At 37.9% G+C, this 25,008-nt stretch overlaps 2 protein-coding genes across 13 annotated transcripts; one reads left to right on the top strand and one right to left on the bottom strand.

Moving 5' to 3' along the window:
* Nucleotides 1-8,547: 8,547 nt before the first annotated feature.
* Nucleotides 8,548-9,433, bottom strand: LOC116248275 (uncharacterized). The gene has a single exon (XM_031620968.2). The coding sequence runs from the start codon at nucleotides 9,359-9,361 to the stop codon at nucleotides 8,867-8,869; it is 495 nt and encodes a 164-aa protein (XP_031476828.1). The 5' UTR covers nucleotides 9,362-9,433; the 3' UTR covers nucleotides 8,548-8,866.
* An 877-nt stretch (nucleotides 9,434-10,310) lies between these two features.
* LOC116247823 (uncharacterized) lies at nucleotides 10,311-23,282 on the top strand. Of its 12 annotated transcripts, none has more exons than XR_007572473.1 (9): nucleotides 10,311-10,786; nucleotides 12,049-12,232; nucleotides 12,351-12,555; nucleotides 12,635-12,717; nucleotides 13,330-14,463; nucleotides 16,099-16,133; nucleotides 16,220-16,435; nucleotides 22,342-22,971; nucleotides 23,057-23,282. XR_007572473.1 is itself a non-coding variant. In XM_050075959.1 (7 exons), the coding sequence occupies exons 1-7, from the start codon at nucleotides 12,116-12,118 to the stop codon at nucleotides 22,358-22,360; spliced, it is 1,809 nt and encodes a 602-aa protein (XP_049931916.1). In that variant the 5' UTR covers nucleotides 10,311-12,115; the 3' UTR covers nucleotides 22,361-23,282. The 12 variants fall into 12 exon arrangements, 1 of the variants encoding a protein (XP_049931916.1); XR_007572470.1 differs by having other exon boundaries at nucleotides 10,311-10,842; XR_007572472.1 differs by having other exon boundaries at nucleotides 10,311-11,214.
* The last annotated feature ends 1,726 nt before the right edge of the window (nucleotides 23,283-25,008 follow it).

The following is a 25,008-nucleotide window of genomic DNA, read 5'->3' as shown; positions in this document are numbered from 1 at the left end:
CCCCAATACTGATAACAGTTTTTTAATATATATTTTATTATTTATATTTACAATTATAATATTTTATTTATGATATTTAATATTTATAAATTATTTTATATATAAAATATATATTTTATAATTTAATCGAACCGGTCTTGAGCCCAGGTGTCAGGTGAGGCCCAGGTTTTGGGTGTCGAGCAAGCCAGAGTCTAACTCTTATCGGGCCGGGCCAATGCTTAGTGAATACCCCTTCAGATATGAAAATTTATGAATCAGATCATCAATGCCACACCCCATAGTTTAAGCTTGGATGCACATTCTATAAGGTGTGTTAGGATAACACTCTCATCTAACTCAGTGTTGAGAAAGTTTGGATTTATCCAAACCAAAATTTTAATGAGTTTTCAAAACTTGTTTCATTTGTTGGGTGATACAACCAAAACTTGGTTTTCCATTACTAATCGGGGGGTCCAAGTATTTCATACCTTTTTTTAAAAAATAAGTTCTGTCAATACTGGGTTTTCCTCAAACCTAATTTTAATAGCATCCAAACACTCCAAAAAACCTGATTTTGGAAGCAAAATGAGGTTTTGGCACCAAAACTTGGTTTTGGGTGTCATCTGAATGCATCCATGCTGTTCAAATATTTTAAAAGAAAAACAAACTTGAATTCAGCTTTTTTAGCGTGAAAGAAGATCAACTCAGTACAAGCACAAAACAACCTGGATCTTTTTAAGTTCATTCTGCTCATGATCGACCATAATCAGACCATAATACAAATTCTAATTAAGCGCATACTACAGAAACTTTTGGTTGCTGAGGTTCATCCTTCTTATTATTCCTTGCAACCTCCTTCCTCATAACAGAAAAATCTGTGAATGGCTGCTTTTTTTAGTAGGCTTCTGATCTTCGCACAGGATGAGAAAAAACTGGTCGTACTTTTTGCTCTACATGTGACATCACCTTCCGGAGGTAAAATTAGGTCCCGAGGAAAAAAAAAACAAAAAATCGTTAATCCATCACACAAACAGAAAACAAAATTATGGAAGCAACTTAATGTCCCTTTCAGTAAATAGAATGAAGCAAGTCAGAGAATATTGCATAAATATCATATTCTCCATGGGTGTAAAAGCCTTCAATCCTGTGCAGATCCTGCATGCATTCTTTCTCCATTTGCTCAAACAGAAGGAGCATTCAGTCACCCTTCTCTTTGATACACTGCATAAATGCTCAACTCCAGTGCACGCTTGACTACCTGGGATCTTAGGCCAGTCTGCTTCCGCCAAAACAATTTAACGGTGTGTACGAATGTGTAGATGAAATGTCTCAAAAGTACGTTTTCATAAGTGACCTCGTCCATTGAACACAAGATTGAGACTTCGAACACTCAGTTACAGTATCTCAAACCTGCATAGAAAACAGCCGCACCCCAAGCGGTATGTTTGAATTGAGAGATAAGGTGTCATGAGACATCCCATCTCAGACACCCAATCATGACATACTGTGTCTCATTATGCTTTTCCAGTTTCAATGTAAATTTGTGATATTTAAGACCCAGCGTCTCAAGACGCTCACCCAGTCTTGTGCTCAATTCATGAGAGATATAACTTTTGACTTAGATATCTCAAAGTATACTTATGAGACATTCCATCCATCTGTTTGCTACCGCCAATAGTGCAACCAGATTGTCAGACACCAACTTATGGATGGATGTCTCAGATGGGTGTCCGGCGACACCCTTATTACACAACCCAACATGATCTGCAATGGTGTCAACCCCTCCGATAAAATGATCTGCAACTAGTAAGGGACATGTAATGCTTAAGTCCTCAACAAGCAATCTCAACATCGAAATATAAAATTCACAGACCTACAAAGGAAGCCTGACATCTAAAACTGAAAAGTTGTGCCTTCCTGGGCATCCAAGTAAATCCAGTCTTAGATCAGTCGGGCATTCAGATTGTAAACTCGACAAATGTCAATTCTTCTAAACTTTAATAAAAAAGCATAGCAAATTTTCTTGTGTAACATAAATGCCCATTTATCAATGGACCTCCAGTATCTCAACCATGGAAACAAGATCTCTAGTCAATTTATCTACACAGAATAACTTCAGATACAACCTTTACACGATATCTGGAGGCAATCACAGCACTTGAATCCACACTTTATTGCCTAACTTAGAAACCCATTTATAAATGGCCTCCTACAACTCAACTATGGAAACTGAAAAGCCTACAGACAATCATTCTTCACAAAATAGCTTGAGATCCAACTTTATCACCATATCTAGGGGGGATCACAGAATTTTAATATACTATTTTCTGTCCTTGTGGGATGTTCCTGAACACATAACTGTAAGAACAGAATGAAAGGGACAAGGCATGTCTCACATTCTCAAATCCCAACCGCCCTTTTGGAAGAAAGGGACGTGGTCACGTGGGCATGGTGAGGAATTATTTTGTTCATGGGACCCCAAAAGGACATCAGCAACAGTACCTTTGCTGAGATGTCCATGGTGGAAGAAGCTTTACAAGCCATGGAAATCCTTTTTTACTCCACCAACAACTGTGGAGGGTGTTGCTGGCAGGGGCAGAGAAAATAGATATTGCCATCAGCCCAATCTGACCATTTTCTTGTTGCAGAAAAAGCTAAATCAAACTACAAAGAGACAACCCAGGATTCTTAGAACACCAAGCAAGTATTTTTCTCCCCGTTCCAGATGGGAGGGAACTAAAATGAAGTACAAGTCCTCTGGACTAGGTTCCATAAGATAAGCTCTGGCTTCGTGTTTCTGTTGGTTCATGTCTGTGTTTTTGGGGTTGGGTTTCATGTCCTCCAGTCTTCTTGGGTGCCCTGATCTTTTAATCTGCATATCTTTGTGACAATAGGAGGCTAAGCCCCAACAACTTTCAGGACAATCCTACATGCCTGACACACAAGCTGCATGTCATTAATCTTGTGGTTCAGGAGATCAAAAAGAAGTCATGTGTGCACCACACTCAATAATAGCAGATTGTCCACAAAGCACCAAGGAGCAATGTACATCAATTTTTAATAATCAGCCCGATACATCAAACGAACAGGAAATCAATTCTCAAAAATATGATATTTCTGTCTTCTTGCACCTGAACTACATCCATCGATACCCAACCACCAAATTCAATAGGTATGGATAGAAATGACAAAATGCTGATACAAACTTCTTGGATTTAACTGAAATTGAAGCCTTATGCATCCTCCCCTCTTGCAAAGTAAATCTTTCAACTTATGCTCCTGTTTGTTTTCCTTGTTCCTTTTTTCCTACAAGTTTCTGCAAACAACTCCTTTCCAGAAAGGAGGGGGACCTTCTACTTCAACTAGTTGTTTTCTTCTCATCCACATTTCCACTACCATCACCACATATTGTACCTCTACGAGATCATTATCACTGCCATCACCTCAATTTCTTACCATTACCACCATCGGTCCATCACTAATTTGCTACTCAAATCACAACCATCACTAAAGGCCCCTTCTTCCCAACCATCAGTTTCACTTCTCCCTGACCATTATTCATCCCCAACCCTGCCGCTTCTCCTTGACCATAACTAACTACCATTACCAACAGAGTCAACTCACTGACAATCCTTCACCATCATTTTTAATAATGTCACCACCTCACTACCATGATTACCACTGCCATCATTCATCGAAACCACAATATCACCAGCACCAAATTGGTACTTCACCATCAACACCACCATACCATTTGTCCATGTCTTCTATCATTATCACTATGGCAGCTGCCATCATCAATCTTGTTCCACCAGCACCCCCACCACCGTAGCCATCATCAGTGCTTCCCACTACCTTTTGCAGAATCATTCCCACCATCTCCTTTACCCTTAAACATTATCAACATCATTTATTTGTAAAATAATTTCCACCAACCATCCTTCATCTTTTCTCAATCACCATAACTCTTTCATCTTGGTGAATAGAATTTGTGAAATCTAACACACATTCATCATTATAAATAACAGATTCAATGTAAAATGTGCCTTTTCAGCACATATGTAAACAAAGGTCTCCAGCTGTTTTTTGTTGATAGTAAAACCTAGAATGATGGCATCTGCTTTTCATCATCACTTTTTCATCTCTGGTAGCTCCTTCCACCCATTCAACCCAATAAGCAACCTACCTTATTGTGGTTAGCAGTGGATTACATTTCATTAGTAACATACAATATTTACACACGTTGAGATAGCTCCCTTCACTGATCCAACTCAATTGTTACTGTAGTTAGCAGTGACACAATATTACCCTTTCACGACTAACATACAACATCTGCAGATTGCACAAGTTGAACAGGAACTAAGAACCACATTTTAACACTAGCATATGAACACAGTATGAACATATATAACATAACATTTGTGATACTATCTATCCTACAAACATTTGGACAGAATTCAAACTTCAAGTTCAAATTTCTAATTTCAAACAATGACTTACCTCAAATTTCAAATCAAGAACATGTCAGTACAAGGGATTAGAGAATTTAACAATTTCAAGATACATAAGCATGGCAGAAGTGATATCATTTCATTTTGAATCGTCAGTAAGATGCAGAGGTAGGGGTGGTTCACGAGCCGAATTTAAGCCAAGCTGGTCCAACTCGAACTTGACTCGAGTCGTATAAGACCCAGCTCGAACTTGAGTCAAGCTCAAGCCCATTAGCTCAAACTCAGCTCGGTTGAATATATACAAGCTCAAACTTGACTTGCTAAGGCACGAGACAAGAACAAAAGAGGCCCAAATGAAAATGCTTTTCACCAATCGTCGACCAGCCGACTTCTTTTATAACTACTCTCTAGGCAGACTTTACTCATAAGTTCATGATGACTAAAACTGGCTTAAATGCATTCAACAAAGTGCCAACCTATTTAAGACAGCCATGTACTAAAAAAATTCTGAAAAGATAGATAAAAAGACCAATTATGAACAAAATTAAATGGTCATTCACTAGTTTTGTATCGAGAGCTTTGAGGAGAGGAACCCAACAATACATTATAAAAAGAGTAAAATATTTCAAATTTCCTTGTAACACCCCAAAAGTTCACTCATGTATCTTAGATTCTGATAGATCATGAGGGACTTATAAAGGGGGTTGGTTGTCCTGATTCATAGCTTTTTCCAGACAAAAACCGAAATTGCTAGGAGGCAGGTTGGGATCTGTCGGACCAAGGACCCGAGCCCAATGTGGGTTGGGTCGTTATATAGTGGCATTAGAACACGGTTCAACACTCAGACGTGGGGTCCCACACGCACATACACATGTGCCTTAAAAAGAAGTAGATTGTAACGCCCCAAAAGTTTAGTCTTGTACCTAAGATTATGAGGGATCTTGGAAAACTTATAAAGGAGGTTGTTAAAATGGTTGGTTGTCCTTTCGAGCTGGAACTGAAACTGTTAGGGGGTGGGTTGAGATCTGTCCGACCAGGGGCCGGAGCCCAATGTGGGTTGGGTCGTTACATTCCTACTTGCGTTTTTTAACTCGCACGCGACTCGTTTATTAAACGAATCAAGCTCGAGCTAAGTTTATATGAATTTAGCTAAAGGCAAACTACTTAACTTATTGAACAACCATATGCAAGGGGGGAATATGGCAGGGCCATAGCCATCCCCCACCCCTTTTCCCCCACAACAACCCCCCCCCCCCCCCCCAAAAAAAAAAAAAAGATAAGATAAAAAATTTAGTAGTTGACATTTTAAAAAATGTTGATATGACCCCTATAAAACTTTTGCAAAATATATTTATCCATTGTAAAAAAATTTAGGAGTTGCTTTGAAAATTTTCGCTCTCCCCTCACCCCTTCCCCCCCCGGATGGACATTTGGTTTTCCTAAAGAGGTGTTTTTTTAACCATGGATCTGAGATCCCCTATAATCTCAAATCCTCTTTTTGTGGGACCCACTGTTTAAACTTTAAACAAACAATGGATATCTTTAGATGAGCAAAAAACATGGATTTTGAATCCACGTTTTCCCCTAAACCTCTGATGAATCTAAGATCCCCAAAGATCTCAAATCATTGACGATTTGAGATATTCAGTTTAACAAACACACCCTAAATGTCATGTCTTACCAACTATACCCACATTGTGCCCCTTGCTTGCATCTTTCTCTCTCTCTCTCTCTATATATATATATATATATGACCCGTAAGGAACCATTTTGGTCATCCATCTTTCAAAAATGCATGGTTGAAAGAAAAGCAACGAGAATATGTTGTTAACTAATATTAAGTAACTACTCCTTGTTTTTTTTTCAACGATCAATCTTCAAAAAAGAGACGAGCCATAATTATTCCTTACGAGTCTAGCACCTAGGGCCGGCTACCCACCTATCTCTCTCTCTCTCTATATATATATATATATATATATATATATATATATATATATATGGACGCTGGAATATTTGAGGTGTCAATTTCATACAAAAAATAATAACAAGATCATATCTTGAACTAGATCATGATATGCACCTTCACAATATCATACTATGTTGCATGAACACATCAAAAAAGAAAAAGCGTCGGTGTCCAGCCATATCCGACACCGTGTGTGTGACACGCCATTTTATGAACATCAAGTATCCAAAAAAATGGACATGCATGTCACCTGTTGTCCCTCCTTTCTTTCTTCCCTTCGTTCTTTCTTTTCATCCTCTCTTCCTTCCTTTTCCTTTTCAGTTAAACTCCCTTTCCAGCCCAACTTACATCTCTCTCTCTCTTCCCCCCTTTTTAGTAGGACATCATCCTTTTCTTTTTCCCTTTGAAAAGGAAGAATTCTTTTTTCTTTAAAAAAATAGAGGGGAAGCTTTTAAAGGACAACCTCCTAGTCGTCATTTAAAAGAATGACAAGGGTCTGTGCTGTAACTTTTTTAAAAAACTTTATTTTTATTTAACTACATTTCAAATGAACTAAACTAACCTTGATATAAAAGTAACTGATTATATAACAGATTTTACATGATTTTTTTGTACAATTTGTTAATTTTCCTCTCTCTCTCTCCCTCTCTCACACACACACATATACATATATAGCTGCGTCCAAGTGTCTAATTTTTAAAGCTCGTTGTATTCAACACTTATACCTATGTCTGACACCGATACCCGTATTTGTGTCCATGCAACATAGATTAATCATATATATATATATATATATATATATATATATAATAATTCCATGCTACCGTGTGCCGGATGTTGCTGGACGGCTAAAAATTAAAAACCATCACTAAAAGCACCATAAATTGTTGCTAAAAACATCATGAGCCAATGTTGCATCATAATTGTTGCTAATGCTCATCCGACCGTTTTTAGTGACATTTCTGACACATGAAAACATAGAACTCATATGCATACAAACATAGATATATAGAGAGGGGGGGGCCAATTTTGAGCTTTTATTTTTTCAAACAAACCAAAAATCAATGCTTGTTATCTAAGAGGTTGGATATACTTCAAAAGACTGGATATGCAATCCATTGACAACATTATTCTTTGCTTATAAAAATAAAAAAGCAGGTGGGCCCTATCTATATGGTGCATAAGAAAAAACAAAGATGTGAAATTTTTAGGATGAAATTATGAATCAAAATCAGCCTGATAGCTTGGAAAATGATATAGTTGGAGTTGGGAAAAATGCATGCAATGCCATAAAGCATATAAAAAATTCGAAGAAGAACATTTTCAATGGTGAAGTAGACTAATGAGATCTACACGCAATTAGAGAATTACAAAATAGATGCTACAACATATCTATCCAGACAATCGAAAAATAAGAAGTTGAAGAGGAAATGCAGCGTTAAAGCAACCACCAACCCAGGGCCACAAATTTCAAGCATTTTCCATGTTAATTGAAAACTGAGTATAATTTTGAATATGAACAGATTCCACAATACCAAAGCAGTGACTTTGTTATGAAGAATTTGTCAAACAACAAAAGAGTGCACGGAAACCAATATTTGTATATTATACTTGATGTTGCCATGCTAATACAAAATTTTCACATATTTGTCTCCATTGATTGAATTCGATCACAGTATGGCCGGCAACTAAACTTGTTACCTTTAGCTAAACCACCACCCATAGACCAAATTCACAATGAAAAAGAAAACTAACGTTTCACATCATAAAGAGCGATTTACACCTTCGGAAGCTCACATTTGGCTTTTCATTATGAAGTCACTGTTCAGCAAAGTCAGTTCTATTAGAAACATGGAAAGCTATTGTAATACCGTTTATGCAACAAGCTACATCAATGAATACGGAATTTTCGGAGGGAAGTGCTATAGTAAACCGAGATGAACTCCGCTAGGAGGAAAGGGCAAAGGAAAGCATAAGCCCATAGCAGCAGGAACGTAATAAAGAAATAAAATGATTTAATCGTCAAGGCAAACGAATCAGAAGACTGGCAACTGACATCAGTAAGCTCATAACAACCTTCAAGCGCCAGAAAATGAACAGCAATAATTCCAAAGCAAAGTCCAAAAAAACTACGAGTCTACGAGCACGGTATAGTAATAAAAAGAGATGCAAATCTTTGATAATTTTATCCAACAAAGCATCCATTCAACATAGAAATCCAACATCTCCCTCCACCTAGGGTTCCCCTTCACCCATTCCATCCATCAATCCCAGACGAAAAAAAATTATTCAAAATCCGATGATATACATTATTTTCCAACACAAGATGGAATTAGAAAACCCTAACCGGAAAAGGGAAGTCCATTCGCAGAAGCAAGAAAATGAACGCCGGAAGTCCGTTCAAGGAGAAGAATTCTAACCGGGAAAAGACAGAAGGGATCCGATCGATCCTCCCCTCTCTAATTGTCCCTCAGATACCGGTTTTCCACGGCTTGGGCTCGGGGACGGCGACGACCATGCCTTCAAGGCCTTGGTCGAGTATCACCTGGCAGCCGAGCCTGGCGTGCGTGCTGAGGATGCCGCGCCGGGCGTTCCTGCGCAGCGTGTAAGCCTCGTCGTAGCTGGCCGAGGGAAGACGATCGAACCACTCCTGGGCAATGTGCACCTCGCACTCGGCCGAGCACGCGCCGAGCTCCTCGTGGCCGTGCGACTCCGGATCGATGAGGCCGAAGTTGGTGAGCGCCTTCAGGAGGCTCTGCCCAGAGAGCCCCAGCACCTCGTGCTTTTTCCCCTCTGGGTCGACCGCGAAGATCTTCACTATCCGATCGGCGACCTTCCGTGACGGCGACACCGAAGGCGACGGTAACGCCGACGAGGAGGAGGAGGATTTGGAGAGAAGGAAGGAGGCGGGACGGGGAGAGAATATTCTGGAGGAGAGCCTACGGGCGGTGAGGGAGATCGCCATTGCTCCAAGGAGAGAGCTAGCGCTTCTCCAACTTCCCCTTCTCTTTGTGTAATGTTCGCCCCGTGCAGAAACCCTCCTCGTTCTGAAGGCATTCGAGACTTTGGCAGGCTTTCGGAAATGAACAGAACTTCAAGCCTCTAACTGAATTTTTCACAATATTAAAATAAACTAGTGAAATTAACAAGATAATTACCTTAAATATATAAGTGTTGAATACGATGATATTTTTACCAAATTTGAGACAAAATTTTCATATTTAAATTCGAAAAAGACAAAGTTGTTTATTTATAAAAATTTTGTTAGCAATAGTTCTATGCGTCTACTCGATAAATTATTTCAATGGACAATAAAAGTGACCCAGCTAATGGACAACCATATATGCTCTTGCATTGTAAAATTTGGCATAGTTTGCAATAGAAAATTCAAAACTTGTAAAAAAATGAATCATAAAACCTCTCGATTTAGAAACTTACACACACATTTGGATTGCAAGCGGACCAACAAATCCATACATACAAAAAGCAAAAAATAGTAGTTTTATATTAACTTTTTTTCACATATATTTACATATCATTTACACCAGGTTGTATAAGTGAAAAGCAATTGATAACCATATATGTACTTTTATCTACAAATTTTGAAGTTTAACATATTTCTCAAACTATTTTAAACATATACTTAAATAAGCTATTGTAATTATCAAGATAGTCAGATTAGACAAACAAAAGTGTTGGAGATCATAGGCACTTTACCAAGACTAATCGAATGAAATAGTTTTCACCTTAAGATTTGTCGAACTTCTTTTATTTTCTAAATTGAAAGTTTAAAAGCTATCTACTTATATAATTGTGGTTGATGAGTTATTTGCAGGCGAGAGGAGTGAACACGGTGTATTATGCACACCTTATGAAACTGAAAAAGTTTTATCCGAGAGTAGAGGATAACAGAGTGTGCTTTCAAAACAAAAAAGCTAGAAATCGACTCTTGGGAAATTCCTGCTCACCTTCCTTTTCCAACCTATACTCATCTCCGGCAGAGACCAACCGACGAGATCTTCCCGGCCACTTCGTTCGTTACCTCAAGTCGCCGACAGCTCAAATTAGGACAGTTGTATATGAGACAATTTAGTTCATTAGAGACAAATCTTAAGAAATAGCCATACAGTCTTCTCCACTTCAAACCTCCATTGAAATCTCCCAGAACCGGCCATGACAGTCCATTGGCCCTTTCCATCCTTTGTACCTTAGGACAACTCTCCAAATGGACACTCTTCTATGATTGTTGACTCCGGAGGTGCACTCCCACCGCAAGCACACGTCCTTGTCTTGGGAGTCACTCGAACGTTGCGAAAAGGACCAAATTTGGAAAAAAGAAGGCCGGCTTTTACCAAACCAGCAGCGGTGGTGTAACGGCAGAGACAATAATGTAATCGAGCCTTTGTGGTCATTAGCGTGCCTGTGTTCTGACAATCGCATTCCATGGTGCCTCCCGATGACCAACGGGCTGCAACTGGCCCCCTTTTCCTTCCTTTTGCTAAGCATTGAGTCACCAAAGCCCTCTCACTTTTCGAATCGCGCTCTTTGTTTTGCTTTGGTTTCCGATTTTGGTACATTTCTGGTGTATGGTATCCGGCGTCTGTGCGGTTCCGTGTTGTCTTCTTTCTTTTATTTTTCCTCATTTCCGTAAGGAATAAGGCATCAGCAATCTAGAGGTGGGTGTTGTACTTTAGCTGCCAGTGCCAGCTCCAATCATCGTCAAGAGAAGCGCAGATATACTTGTATCCTCCTCGATCTTCTCGTGTGCCCGTGTGAAGTTCCATCACCATCTTCATTGTTCTTCCTTTTGATGCCACGGTAACGGCATCTATGAAAAAAAGTATCCCATAGTCCTCCCGTTTTCTCAGTCGAGACATTTGGTTGTTGTTGTTTTTGTTCCACTGTGTTGATTATTTGGATTCATCAAGTTGGTGGTCTTCTTTTCCCCGTTTTTTCTTCATTAAAACAAGAAGGGGACTGGCCAACTTGTCCATTTTGAAGAGGGTGGTTTGGGATTGAGAGAACTTTTTGACTGGTACCATTGCAGAAATCGGCTTTTCAGAAACCATTGCTAGGTATGTTTGGTGACTCGATGAGTAGTTGGTGCTAGTTTTTCTGATGATGGTGAGTTAATCTCGTATTTGAAACCCTTCTCCTTTTGGCCTGTGATGTCGGAACAGGGTTTTCTTCTCCCCTGTTTGGGCATATATTTTCTTATAGAAGGATGCACTTCCAGATAAATCTACTGAAGTGAACTTTCTATCCGTCCAGGCCAATGAATGCTTTCACTATTCCATTGTTTTTCGCCTAGATGGGTGTCATTGTTTCAAATTGTTTCCGAGTTTTGAGCGCCCTTTCTTACTGGTACTACTCATTGTTTCGTAAACCGGATAACTTTTTCTGTATATTCGGATGTGGGAAGTTCATTTAGGCCACTTCCACTCTGATCCTGGTCTTGATCGTGAAATACATGATAGACCGGAGAATGTGATGTCTTCTTTTGAAAACAGAAAAGACCGAGAGTTATGATTTTTAGGGCTTATTTAGATTAGTTTCAAGGTTAGTTAATCGAAGAATAAACCAGTCCAGCATTTTCTCACGCATTTTGCGTAATATGCTTATTCTTCATCATAATATTCTTATTGGATTCAGGTTGCAATTGTATTGCTGATAAGTGTCTCTGTATGGTCTTGCTTACCAAGACTACTGGTGGGAGATCATGGGGCGCAAGAAAGATGGAGTCTCTTCTGTTAATTTCCCAAGTCAAGAAATTCAAGGGTCATGCAAGAAGAAAACAAAGTATCGGCTAACCAATTTTTTAGCTTCATTTTTCAAGGTTCTTTTCACATTCTAAGTGGTCAAAATTCATATTTGGCGTCGGTTCAATGAATATAATTAATTACGCTGTATTTGCTCAATTCTACTAGTTCAATTCATTTTCCAAGTCGGTGCAGGGAAAACGACGCAATAAGCTCCTCCCGGCTCCTACCATAGGTTTTGTTGAGAAGTTTTCAGGTTCCTGCAAGAAGTTGTTCAAGAAAAATCTAAAACCATCAAAACCGGAAGATATACTCAATGGTTCTGATGGTTTCCCTCTTCATGGGACACGAAGGTCAGACATGAAAATCGGCATTCGGTCTTTAGAAGAAAAGAAACATGGTACGATTTAGATTTTTCGTGGTAAAGCCACGTTAGGATGATTACAATCCATTTAATTGTTCTGTTTTCTTTTTTGCAGTTAATTCTCAAAAAGTCATTGGAGAATGCACCACTTCAAGAAAAGAAAATGCCACAGATTACCCAGACTGTAATGGAGATAAGGTATAATATTGTTTTGGTCTTGAACAAAATGATTATGTATTTGTGCAGATTGTATACAATGTATAGCTGGATTTTCTTTCTTCATTTTATTATGTTATATAACGGAGGTTTATGGATTACTGATTAGCTATCATGACATGGAAGTTCTCCCAATTCGGCTGAGTTCATATCTTGATTTATAGTAGGTTTTATGCCTTCCAAATATAAGATCATAGTATCTAAACCTTCTACGAAGTGGTTTGGATATTCGTCCACAACTGGACCCCAGTAGTTGGGGGTTATTGATGAACATACCAGATCCAATATGCAGATTTGGCTACGGTATTACTGGTGAACTTAGAACAAAGAGGCCAAACATGTGAAATCTTATGTTATAGATTGATGGTGCTAATTTTGAGGTTAGGCTGTCCAATGTCTAACATGAAATACTGTGCAGATCACCTGGTTTTCAATTTTCGTACCATCCCTTTTATCCCATACTTATTCCTATGATTATGAAGTTGGGAATACACCAAAGGGCCTGGATCAACATGGACTTTTTAGGATGCTTGCCTGTCATCATGTGGAGCCATAAAATTGACATCATTAGCCAATTTGGTAATTTCGATGCAGGTAAAAGATGGTATTCGGGAGTTGATTTGTGAGGATCCTGCTGGTAAAACTTCTTCTTTAAGTTTTGAGTACAGTGCTTTGCCTGGCCCAGCTTATCCAAAATCACATTGTAATCCTGTTCGTCGTAGCTGGAGTCTTTCTGGATCTACGGTGATGGAAAAACTGGAGCCAAAGTTACAGAGTTACACAACCACAGTTAGAACTGACAAGAGACAAGTGGTTGCAAACAAAAAGCGGAAGCCCAGTAAGTGCCCAAAAAGGTGCAGTTCTGTTCCTTCTAATGAGAAAGCCACACCAGCATCCGCTTGCTCCTTTCAGTTCTTTGTCAGCTGTGAGGAGGGAATTAATCTTTATGTTGATTTAAATGGAGATTCGTCTGATTGGATTAAGGACTTGGAGGGGGAAGTATGTATTGATCAGCATGGGGGGAATCTGAAGCCTAATTTTATTAATCATTTAGCGAGTAGATCAAAGTATGTCAACAATCAATTAGACACTTCACCATCTGGCTTGCTGGAACAAGGTTCACAAAGTCTGCATGAGAGCAGTAATAGTGCCTTATTGTTATCTGCTGCTGACTTTGATGGAGAAAAAGCTGTTGTACCTTCAGTTAATTGTGTTTCAACATGTGGACAAACTGTGAATATTCTGGATGCTCGTCAGAAGGTTGGTAGTGGCGGTGCTTCTTGTCTTCCAGAGTATCCTGCCACTCTGGAGTGTCAGCCTTCCAATGTCAGTGAGTCTTGTATGGTCAATGCATTAGGAAGTCGTGTATGTATGTCCAATGAGATTATCTATCATTTAGGTAAAGGAGATTCTCCAACTTCAGCTGAAATGCAGGACGTGGTCCAATTCAATCACGACTCCCTTCCAGAAAATAATGATGTATGTGATGGTGTATCATCGAGTTGCTCTATAAGAAAGATTCCATCTGTGGAAGCTGTAAAATGCAGTGAAGAGACTTTGAATTTGTTGGCTTCCTGTTCATGTGGAGTTCCATGCTTGGACATTTTTACAAATGCTGAACAGCCAGAGAGATCAGAAATGCTGCAGCAGCAGCCACAACCAGACTTAAATAGAGATGCTGGAGTACCACTTGCTGGAAATTCCATACTCGAGTTTCCTATGGAAGAGGTATGAAAACATGTGTTGTTGATTCTTCATAACTTGCTCTGAATCATTTTAATGAAAAAGCATTCCAAGAATATCAGATACATTCTTGGGTTTACAAAGGAGCAGTGTACAAATAAAATTGGTTGCCTTTTGACAAGCTGCATACTCCAACTAGGTGCTTAAACCCTGACTGGCAAATTAGATGCATCCTTCATGAAAGAAGTAATTAGAGTGCCAGTATGCCACTGTATATCTATCTCAAATAAAGTACTTGGTCTTGGCAATCCTGAATGGAATTGTAAACCCTATGTTATAAGGGTATTTTTTACGGCTGGGACAAAATGTCCTGGGGATTAAGTTTGCACCTTGTTTTGGGGTGTCCGTACCCACAAATTTAATGTGGTGAAATTCTCACTCAAATTCACTGCTTTCCACATCCTGTTTCACCACATCCAGAGGCTAAAATTTTTCCAGCCCTAGGGGTGTGACAGCTGTCCCTGTTGAAATTTTAATCATTCATTCTAACCATGCCTAGATAACTCCTTTACTAAAAAGTCATAAAGTTTATCTCTGGGGATAATTTATCCTACATAAGTTCCACGTCGGGACAAATTATCCTTCAATAAGCTATCTTTTTACCAAATTTGGTAGCAGGAAAATTTAGTGAATAGGCTGAATCGAATTGTAATTGGAGTCATTTTTTAATTGGTAAAAAAAATTATACTGGAAAAATAAAGAAGCAAAAGAGAAAATATTGATATTTGATAATATATAACAACAACAACAACAACAACAATGACAACAACAACAATGACAACAACAACAATGACAAAAACAACAATGACAACAACAACAACAATAATAATAATTAGTATAATAAATAAAGAAAGACGGTGTGTGGAACCATTGAGTTGGGTGGTGCATCAAATTACTGGTACTATTTGAAATCGGCTGATTCAAACTAGTTTAATAGCCCCTATTAACCCCTGCAATTCAAAACTGCCACTATGGGACGCTGTGCGGGAGATATCCTAGTACCATCTTATTCTCATATTGAAGGGCAAAGGTGCTGATAGTATTCTATTAGGTGCCAACATCACTCTCAGATATTTGTGTGTGTTGTCTTGCGAAGTTCAAAAAGGGAGGTTGGAGCCAGTATTAAGCTGCCTTATTTCTCCAAGTCAACATGTTTTCATCGTCAGTAGGTCATACATAGCCTCTATTTATTTGTCAACAACGCCGTTGATTGGATACTGTGAAAAAAAGTCAAGGCATTCACATTGAAAGTTGACCTCTGAAAGCATTTGTTTCATTTAATTAAGATTTATCCTAAACAATACAGAGTATATGAATTTGGATGGTAGAGGATAAGTTGGACAGAAGAATACCTAACTCAGCAGCCACTTTGTGGACAAATAACAAGAAGCATATCAACTTTTTCCTAGGGAAATAAGATTTCAACAACTATGGCCCTTTCATCCCTTACCCATGAGCAAGCTTAAAAGCAATTACTTTCTTTAGCTTCGAATTATCTTTTCTGTACAAGCCTTTCTTTTGGGTTTCGTTTCAGTTATAAAGAATCTAGCTTGAAGTTTTCCATTGTTTGTGTTTCATATTTTGAACATGTGCGAGGATAACTTCATCATGTGTCTACAGGATGATGGATTTATGAATCATGCCAAGAATCCAAAGTAAGATCTGTTCTTAGAAAAGATCCAGTATTTTTTTGTTCTCCACTTTACCATATCCAATAAATATATTTTTGTTGGTTCCAAAGCTTGATACAGGCGAATAATTCTTCAGACATGATACAAGGACAGCCCCATGGTTCAGAAGATTGTGAAGAATATGAAAACACAAGGCAGAGCAGCAATGTTCAAAATTACCATGGCAAAAATGAGTCTACATCAGTTAAAAGTTTAAGGAGTATTAAAGATATAGCTAGGGGATCAAGTAACATCATGACAAGCTCTACAAGGAGAAGATCTATGCGGTTTGTGGCTCAGGTTTGATGTCTTCTTTGAAGAATTAATGTCTAGTTATCTTTCCAGGTCTTTTGATTTCAAGGTTTATGGAATAGCTGAAAAGGGACAAGTGGATACCAAAGTGCACATGACATTTATTTGATGTCTGGTTTTTGAAGAAGTTTGCTATCCTTATGTCTTTGAACCATTTAGTTGGAACTCATAGTCTGAGTTCTGAAAATAGCTAGATATGCATGCCCAAAATTCAAAAACCTTGGACTGGATCTTCAGATCAGGTTTTTTTATGTATAATTTAGATTTTACAAGGGCCCAGATATCAACAGTGTGGTCCTTTGTGGCTTATATATTCCTGCCTACAGATCAACAAACATGGTTTAAGGTCTTCTACATTTCCATGACACTCAAATATGAGTTTCAGTTGACTCTATAGCACTAACATGGGTTTACAGACCCTTTGCTCTGATCATGTAAAATCTTGATCTTTACTCTTCCAGTTCTGACCGATTTGAATACTCAAATCAGGTGACCACATTTTAACATTTTTTAATACACACACATGTTCTCAAGCATATATAAAGTATAAACATTATATTTTTTAGTGAAGATGCATCTTGGTGGTTCTACAACTAAGGTCAAGGGTATTATGAGGGAGGTGTTACCATCTATGAACAGATGTAGATATGTTTTGTATGTTTCATGTACATACGCTTATCTCTATCTTTGGGTGTACATATATATTCTCTTCTCTTTTGTGTTTTTTCTTTATCATCTTTCATCTTTGACCAAGGCTGTAGTAGTTGTTGTTCACCTTAAATGGCTCCCAATAGGGCCATTATGGTGTTCTAACAGCTGGCTAAGCTAGTCTTCCGTATACATTGGGGAATGAACCCTTCATTTATTTAAATTCTTTTCTAAGCTTCTTCCAGTCAATAAAAATTGTATCTTTTTATGTCTTGGAGTGCCTTTCCGCACCTGCAAGAAGGCATTGTCTCTTGACTTTTTGTGAATGTGAACAATCTTTGTGTTTTGGCTTGTTAAGTGATGCTTGGCTGGATTTTTATATCATATTAGTTCTAGGCTTATCTCAGCCTATGTGAGACGTGTAGAAGGCCTTGTTAGTTGTTGCTTCCTCGTAAAACATGCCGAGTAAGTATCTACCAAGTTTCTTCTCTAAGGAATCCCTTTAGCATTCATCTTCCATTTGAAGTCATTTTACTGAAAATGTTTGCCCCCTCTTTCCAGGATTCAAGCTTAATGGCTCCATTTACCTTGTGTGAGCTGGCGATAGAAATCATATCAAGAATAAAAGCTATGTCACATGGTTGCAGATGCGGAGCAATTTTAAGGACCTTGGGCATGGGGATTACACACACACACACATAGCCGGATGTTGCCTGATGACAAAATACTTAAGACCATCTCTAAAAATACCATGCAACGGAAGCATTAGCAACTGTTTATAGTGTACCAATGGTTTATGGTATTTTTAGCAATGGCTTATGGTGCATTTAGCATGGATTTTAAACATTTAGCAATCCAGCAACATTTGGCAGCCAGCAGATTTCAATGTTCATATATATATATATATATATATATATATATATACACACACACACACATGCACAAGAACAAGATTTAAGCAAATAAACAAAACATCAAAACATATAGAAAAGGTACCAACAATCCATTTGCTCTGTCTAAGCCATGTCCCATACCTGCATCTATGTCCAGTCATGTTGACACAGGTGTGGTGCCCTTCTAGGAGAATCTGTGTGACAGCGATGGTAAAGGCTTGTGGACTGCATCAAGGGTACTATACCCAAACAAAGCCAAGGTTGAAGAAGAAAAAATAAGGTTTCTTGAGGGAGAAGAACAAGAAAAATCTCTTGAAATGTGCAAGAAAAGATGCAAAATTCTTTCATGTATGTTTGTTTATGTTGGGACGAGGATAAATGCAAATATTCTGAAGTTCAAGAAGGCAAGCCAAGAATGGGAATAATTGATGTATATCTCCATAATATGTCTATAAAAGTTTTTCTTCAAAACAAGGAGCATGGTTTGTAGCTAGGAGATATGACCATAGATAATATTTTGCTGAATTAGTATCCATATGTATGGATTAGCTCTTCTACAACAAAAAATGGTATGGTGAAGCCAATGAATTGTGTCAAAAAAGAATTCGAAGGAAAACACTTCTTTAACTTCTTGTATGGGCTAGGCTCAAATTTGAGTAAACAAGTTTTAGTCTCGTCCTCCCATTTTTTTCATCCTTTAGAAGACATCGTCATTAAGCTTAGTGGTGAGTAAACCCTTCACAATGGGAGGCAATGTCTTGGCTGTCACCATCAGAAAGGAATCAAATCTTGATGAAGGTGGTGCACATGCTGTATCACGGCTGGGGAACAATATCTATATATAGAAACATTCTCATTTTAACAAGTGTCAAGGTCAAGGAGAAGGACAAATAATAGTGAGGCAAGGATAAATGCTACTCTTCTCATGAGTTTGGACATATCAAAAAGGGTGTTGCAAATATAAATTTGTTAATGTTCAACTTCAGTTGGCATCTTTTATTCTATGTGTTATAAAATAACACGTTGTGTATCTTTTTGGGCTTCAGGTTGTATTCATGTTTGTATTCAGCTTCCATACTTGATTGTGCCCATCACATAAGGTTGTGCCTCAAAATGTAATACCCAGAAACATATTTTCTCTCAGTTGGATCTCTATGGTATCGATAGCAATAGCTGTTTTTCCAATTCACTCACAAGGCATAGGTTTTTGCTCGTGACGTGATATGACATGACATGACACTGGGCAAAGCGATGCATTAGGCCTTTGTGTTTCCTGCTGCCCCATGAAATTTTAAGATTTTTTCCGCTGACTTTCATTCAAATCCACATTGATTTTGCATAGCTCAATAAGAACCCGGAAAAGCGGAAATCGATTTGTGTTCCGCTTCAAAAGTCGAGTCGAGTGCTTTGTACTTGCAAAGCCTTAGCCTCGGCTTTAGATGAATCATGGGAACTAAGGGCCCTTCTCCACTCCAGGAATATGCATGACGTGACTTGTTTCCTTTAAAGGGCGAGTGCTTTGACCAAGCTTTGCAAGTGCTTCCCAATCTGCATGTATATAGGTTACAAGTTAATGTCCTCTGTTCATTGTCCTGCTTCTATGATAAACTAACCAATCACCTACAGTCCTTTTGAATACCTCAAGAATGATTTTTCACAACATCCATATGTCCAACCCTTGGAACATGCATAAGGTAAGACACTTGATTAACAGTAATGTCTGGCCTATTAAAAGTGAGGTATCAAAGCATCCATCCGAACAATGCTTCTATACTTGGTTGGTTAGCACTTAGCATATAGATCACCATTTTTTGAACTTAATCTTTGATGCAGCACAATAGTGGTATTCACAGACTTAAAATTCGTCATTTTCATCCTGCTTAAAAGATCAAGAGTATAATTCTGTTGCATCAGAATTAAAACATCTTATTGTTTGTACTTTGTCTCCTTCCACCCTAAGAAAGAATTTTAACTCCTCGAGGTCTCTCATCTTGAAAGTCTACATCAGTAAATTCTTCACTACTTGTGTATGATTATTTGAACTACCAATAATAACAGTGTCATTGACATACATAAGCAACAAAGTAGTGACTCTTTTTCTTTTCATTCTCATGGTAGAGATTGGAGCACGTCACTATGCAAAGCAGATTACTTTAGGGGAATAATTTTATGGACAGATCATTGAAAGGTATATGTTTGATTCATGATGAAAACTCAGGGCTGAGTCAAAGACTTCAGAGCTGAAACATGACAATATTGAGGAATCAAAAGAGAAATTAGCATTTATAAATGTTTCGAAATTAGGATTTGAGAATAAGATGATATAATAAGAGGAATGGGTGAAATGTTTGAGAATATAAGAAATTAGGATTGAGATAGAGAGGGAGAGGGTTGCTGATAGGAGAAACCAAGACAGCACATGTCAAGGTGAGGGAAAAATATTTATATTCAATGGAAGAAAGATATAAAATAAGAGGAATGAGAAGCAATGTTGTAAAAGATGTATCGTATTGTGTATCAGTCAGGCTGACCTATACGTGGCATTGTAAAGTGTCATAATGCATCATTTTTTTAATTCATAAAAAATAATAAATAAGAAAAATAGAGAAAAAAAAGGAAAAAATCATGAAAAGAAAATGGGGTTTGTATAAAAAACTGATCACACATAATGAACATTCATGATTTATCATTCATAAGCGATAATATGTTAACAATACATTAAGAATAACTTTGTAAGTATAAAATTTTAAAAGCTTTAGAGTGTTCTACACTACATCACAACATATAATTGTTCCCTACCAAATGCAAATTAAAAATATGCTTACGATTAATATCATGATTATCATCAGTCAACATGAATTGGTCTCCCACACACAAATCTTCCTTCAAACTGGCTGTATTCTCTCTCAAATCAATGAGTTAACAGTCAAATCAGTGTTTTCTTTCAAAAACCCGCAAAGACTCTCCGTCTCAAAGCTCTTAGAAGTTGGAATGAGGGGGATGGTGGGATTTAAAACAAAAAAATGAAACAAAAGGGCGCTGTACTTTTTTGAAATGCCCTTGCCCCATATCATACGATAAGAGGTGTATTGGCTGTATCATGCAATATGGCTGATGCAACATCGATACACTTAATGACTTAAGAAAAGTGTATCGATAGGTTTTTCTTGACTTATATGATATGTATGATACAGATAACACTGATCAAAGATTGTGACCTAATTCTTTTGTTGATATGTATCCTTTCAGTGGTATTGTTCTACAGCCTAGTTACATGGACATGCATGGAAGGCTGCCACACCTGTTTTGATACAGCTGGACATGGTTGTGGATAGGGGACATTGAAGACTGATATTTTGTACTTTTTTTTGTATATATGATATTTTTCATTTTAGTAATTTATGTTGTTATGAATATAATAATGGATATATGTGTTCGTTTGCTTGAAAAATGTTCACTTTGGTCCTATTCAGTATTCACAGTGCTAACACAGCAAGTGTTCATACCAACAAATAGTTTTATTTATCCGTGAACGATTAGAAAATGCAACATGAGGGAAAGTTCCTTCTTGATATTCAGCAGGGTGGCTGTTGAACTAGCTGTTGGATAGCCCCGGTGGCTGGTAAATATGATTTGTTGTAAGGACAACTCAGTAGATGTCTTTGACTTGTTTTGCAGAAGTGCATGCTCCATTCTTCCCTGATTGCATAAGAGCATTTTGGTTACTGATGTATGGACATGTAATACTACAAATGCTAAGATCAGTAGAGAAAGCCACAGATTCTCCCTCTCTCTCTCTGATGCACACACACAAGCAGATTGATCCAAGAGCATTCTGGTTATTGATAAGCAATAGATGAGTAATATTATGAATGGGATCAGTAGAGAATGCTTCTCTTTCTTTCTTTCTCTCTCTGACATGCACCCACAGGGGGAGGGAGGACGGGGAGGGGAGAAGCAGATTTATACAAATCTGGTACCAACTTTAGGTACAGATGTAGGTTAGATCAGTGATGCATGGATATTGGATCAAATCATTGCAGTTCATGTCATGCATTTTGGAGGTTCGAGCTCCATATCTATTGATGAATATGCATGGAGCTCAGATCTCAAAAATCGCAAACCATGTTGCCAAGATTCGGTGATCTCACATCAATCTCACCTACATCTAAGATTCTAAACTTAAAGTTGACCATAGATTTTTGAGGCGGATGCATATCAGTTATAAATGAATTATTTCTGCTGAATCATTCTTTTCTAGGATACTCAAATGAGTTATTGGATACTCTTGTTCCTTTCTGGTTTCTTCTCTCACGCTAGTTGACTTGTTCTTTTGTCAGTGAGCTTGGAGGCCTATGAAGGCAACGGACGCAGTTCTTTTGTAAGTGAGCTTGGAGGACTATGAAGGCAAAAGATGCGGTCGGCAATCTCTGAATTACAGGTGGAAAGACAACCTATTGACCAAATATACCCAAGTTATTCTTCAAAACCAATCAGTAAGTCATTAATCTGTGTTCTTTACAAAAGCACTCTACCAATGTGGCACAAATTCTGCACCACCTGGAGTTGCTTTGGTAGCGGCTCCAACCTGCCCACATTGCACAATTTGAGAAGCTAAGCTATGTTGACAATCCACGTGGATGAGTTGCTTGACTCTATAGATGACTTGGGTGGATGTCAAGTCTCTGCTGCAGGTTGAATCTGTTATCTTTTAATCAGCTTCATCAGTTGGATTTTGTCTAAATTCTCCCTACTCCACAATTCACCTTTGATCTTCAGCTGGTCAGAGAAGCCTATTAGAATCAGGAACGATTGGATGATCAATGTTAGGATACGTGAAGGATTTTGTTGCTCAGCCAAAAATGAAATGGATGAGGAGCTCAATTTGACTGTTAGATTTACTACCTTTGACAATGTCAATGATGGTCTTGTCTCTTCTTTCCTCCGTCCTGCAAACAGCCGTACAATTGGTGAGCTCGACGTGCACCGTTATTCCATAGATTGAGTTACTGAACTGTTATCTTTACTTGGATGTTCTTGTCCTAATCTGTGCAGTCTGCTCACGAGAGACCAGGTGCTCCAAAACCATCTCTCCTTGTGTGCTCCTGGATTGATGCAGCTCAGGCTGGAACTTGGGTTGGACTGGAGATGTGTAGTTTGGTATTCGTAGTTGGCCTGCCTCATTTGAAGTCAGATTTGACTCGATAAAATTTGGAAAAAAGATCGTAGGGGAAGCATCCCACAAAATAGAGACATGAATGGAAATGAAAATTCTGGTTAAGGGGTACTAATTATACTTTTTTGAATTTTTAAAGGAGTATCTATATATAAATAATAAAATTTCCATGAAATATGAATATGAGAACAGAAATTGTTTGTGGATATGTGTGGGCAATTGCCCACATGGTGCCCACACCTGCCTCCGCCCTGGAGTAGGGAGACTTTTTCCAACAACCATTTTCTGAGCCATCTTCCAAAATCAAGGTGATCTATTACTCGTTTTACTGAATTTTACCAAGATTGATTGGACCACAGAGTAAACAGTGTAAGGGGCTTGAAGATGTGTGGCCGTATCGGCCGATACATTTAATGGCCAATACGGCCAGGAACAGGTTGATGCGTGTTGTCGATTCACATAATTTCAAAGGATTATAATTCGAGAAGGGATCCAATACTGGCAATATTTCTCCGCAAACCGAATCAACTCATGAAAATTGCTTGAATTTTCTTGCTTTTGTGTACCTAAAAGCAGAAAATACAAGAAAAATGCCGTTTACCTTGTTTAAAAACTCCAATTTATCTCTTCTTTATTGCATATGCTTTTTTTCCAATTTGAGTCCCTGATATAGGGATATTAACAGATAAGATTTGAATTGGATATAGTTTTAATTATATCTATTTTGTTAGCTATTCATACATTTGGGATTCGAATTCAGATTCAAATACCAATGAAGAAAAGTTATATTCGAATCTGAATTCAAAATCTGATTTCAAAATCTGAATCCGATCTGAATATGATTTTTAAATTCACATCCGAATCCAAATTTTGGATCCAATCTGATCAATTCCCAAAATGTAAGAATGCCAGGTAGAGAATATTTGTTTAAAATTAAATCCCGATCCAAACTGAATTTGATCAGATGTATATGTACATTTATCGGATGTCATTTCTTAAATGCAAATCTGACCGATTTCTCATTCGGATAATATTTTTTTTCCATATCCAATTTGTTCAGAACGATTCGATCAGATATCTAATCCAATTCCCAGATATATTGACATCCCTAATCCCCGATCTTCTTGTAGTTTAGGAGCAGACAAAATTGTTCTGGCCATAAATTTTCACTTTTTTTTGGGGTGTTCATTTTGGGCATTCAGTTGTAGTTAATTACCAGCATTTATGGAGATTTATTCATTGTTAACTCCGGGCCTTTTCTGGTGAATCATTATGAAACCCTGAAGCTTTTAGAAAAATATCATTGGCAGAAAAAGGAAAAAGCTTTTCCATTTTGGAACAAAATGAAAAAGAACAAGAAGAAAAGGTCTTTCCCAAAAACAGTCTCTGCTTTTATAAATGCCTCATTATTTTAAAGGAAATCAACCATACCAATATTGATGTCCATGACTAAAAGAGCATGTTTCCATCATAATTCATGTTCTCTTTGTTCATTTAGAACAACGTTTTTTGACTCAAAGAGTTCCAAACATTTATTTTAAGAGCCTTGTTAAGCCCAAAGTCCTTGAGCTAGATACCTAGGTCTTTCAATATGAAAGTCACGTTCATGGGGTTAATTTTTTAAAAGATGATTGCATGAAATGACTTTCAACTAGTGAATTTCATATCACGAGGATGGCAAACATATATATATATATATATATATATATATATATATATATATATATATATATATATATATATATGAATTGTTAGGTCAAGATACTCAAAAGTTGCATAAATGGCATTACTGTTTCCTCCGTGACACCAAAAAATATATATCATAAAGGAA

The sequence above is a fragment of the Nymphaea colorata genome, chromosome 2 (assembly GCF_008831285.2).
Source record: "Nymphaea colorata isolate Beijing-Zhang1983 chromosome 2, ASM883128v2, whole genome shotgun sequence".
Lineage (NCBI taxonomy): Eukaryota > Viridiplantae > Streptophyta > Magnoliopsida > Nymphaeales > Nymphaeaceae > Nymphaea > Nymphaea colorata.
This window is presented reverse-complemented; position numbering and strand designations above follow the sequence as displayed.

What these genes read in the sequence shown, in the direction of transcription:
- LOC116248275 (XM_031620968.2), bottom strand. Translation starts at nt 9,361, where the DNA reads ATGGCGATCTCCCTCACCGCCCGTAGGCTCTCCTCCAGAATATTCTCT.
- LOC116247823 (XM_050075959.1), top strand. Translation starts at nt 12,116, where the DNA reads ATGGGGCGCAAGAAAGATGGAGTCTCTTCTGTTAATTTCCCAAGTCAA. An exon ending in TTTTAGCTTCATTTTTCAAG is followed by an intron (nt 12,233 to 12,350) that starts GTTCTTTTCACA and finishes AAGTCGGTGCAG; the next exon opens with GGAAAACGACGCAATAAGCT. An exon ending in TCGAGTTTCCTATGGAAGAG is followed by an intron (nt 14,464 to 16,098) that starts GTATGAAAACAT and finishes ATGTGTCTACAG; the next exon opens with GATGATGGATTTATGAATCA.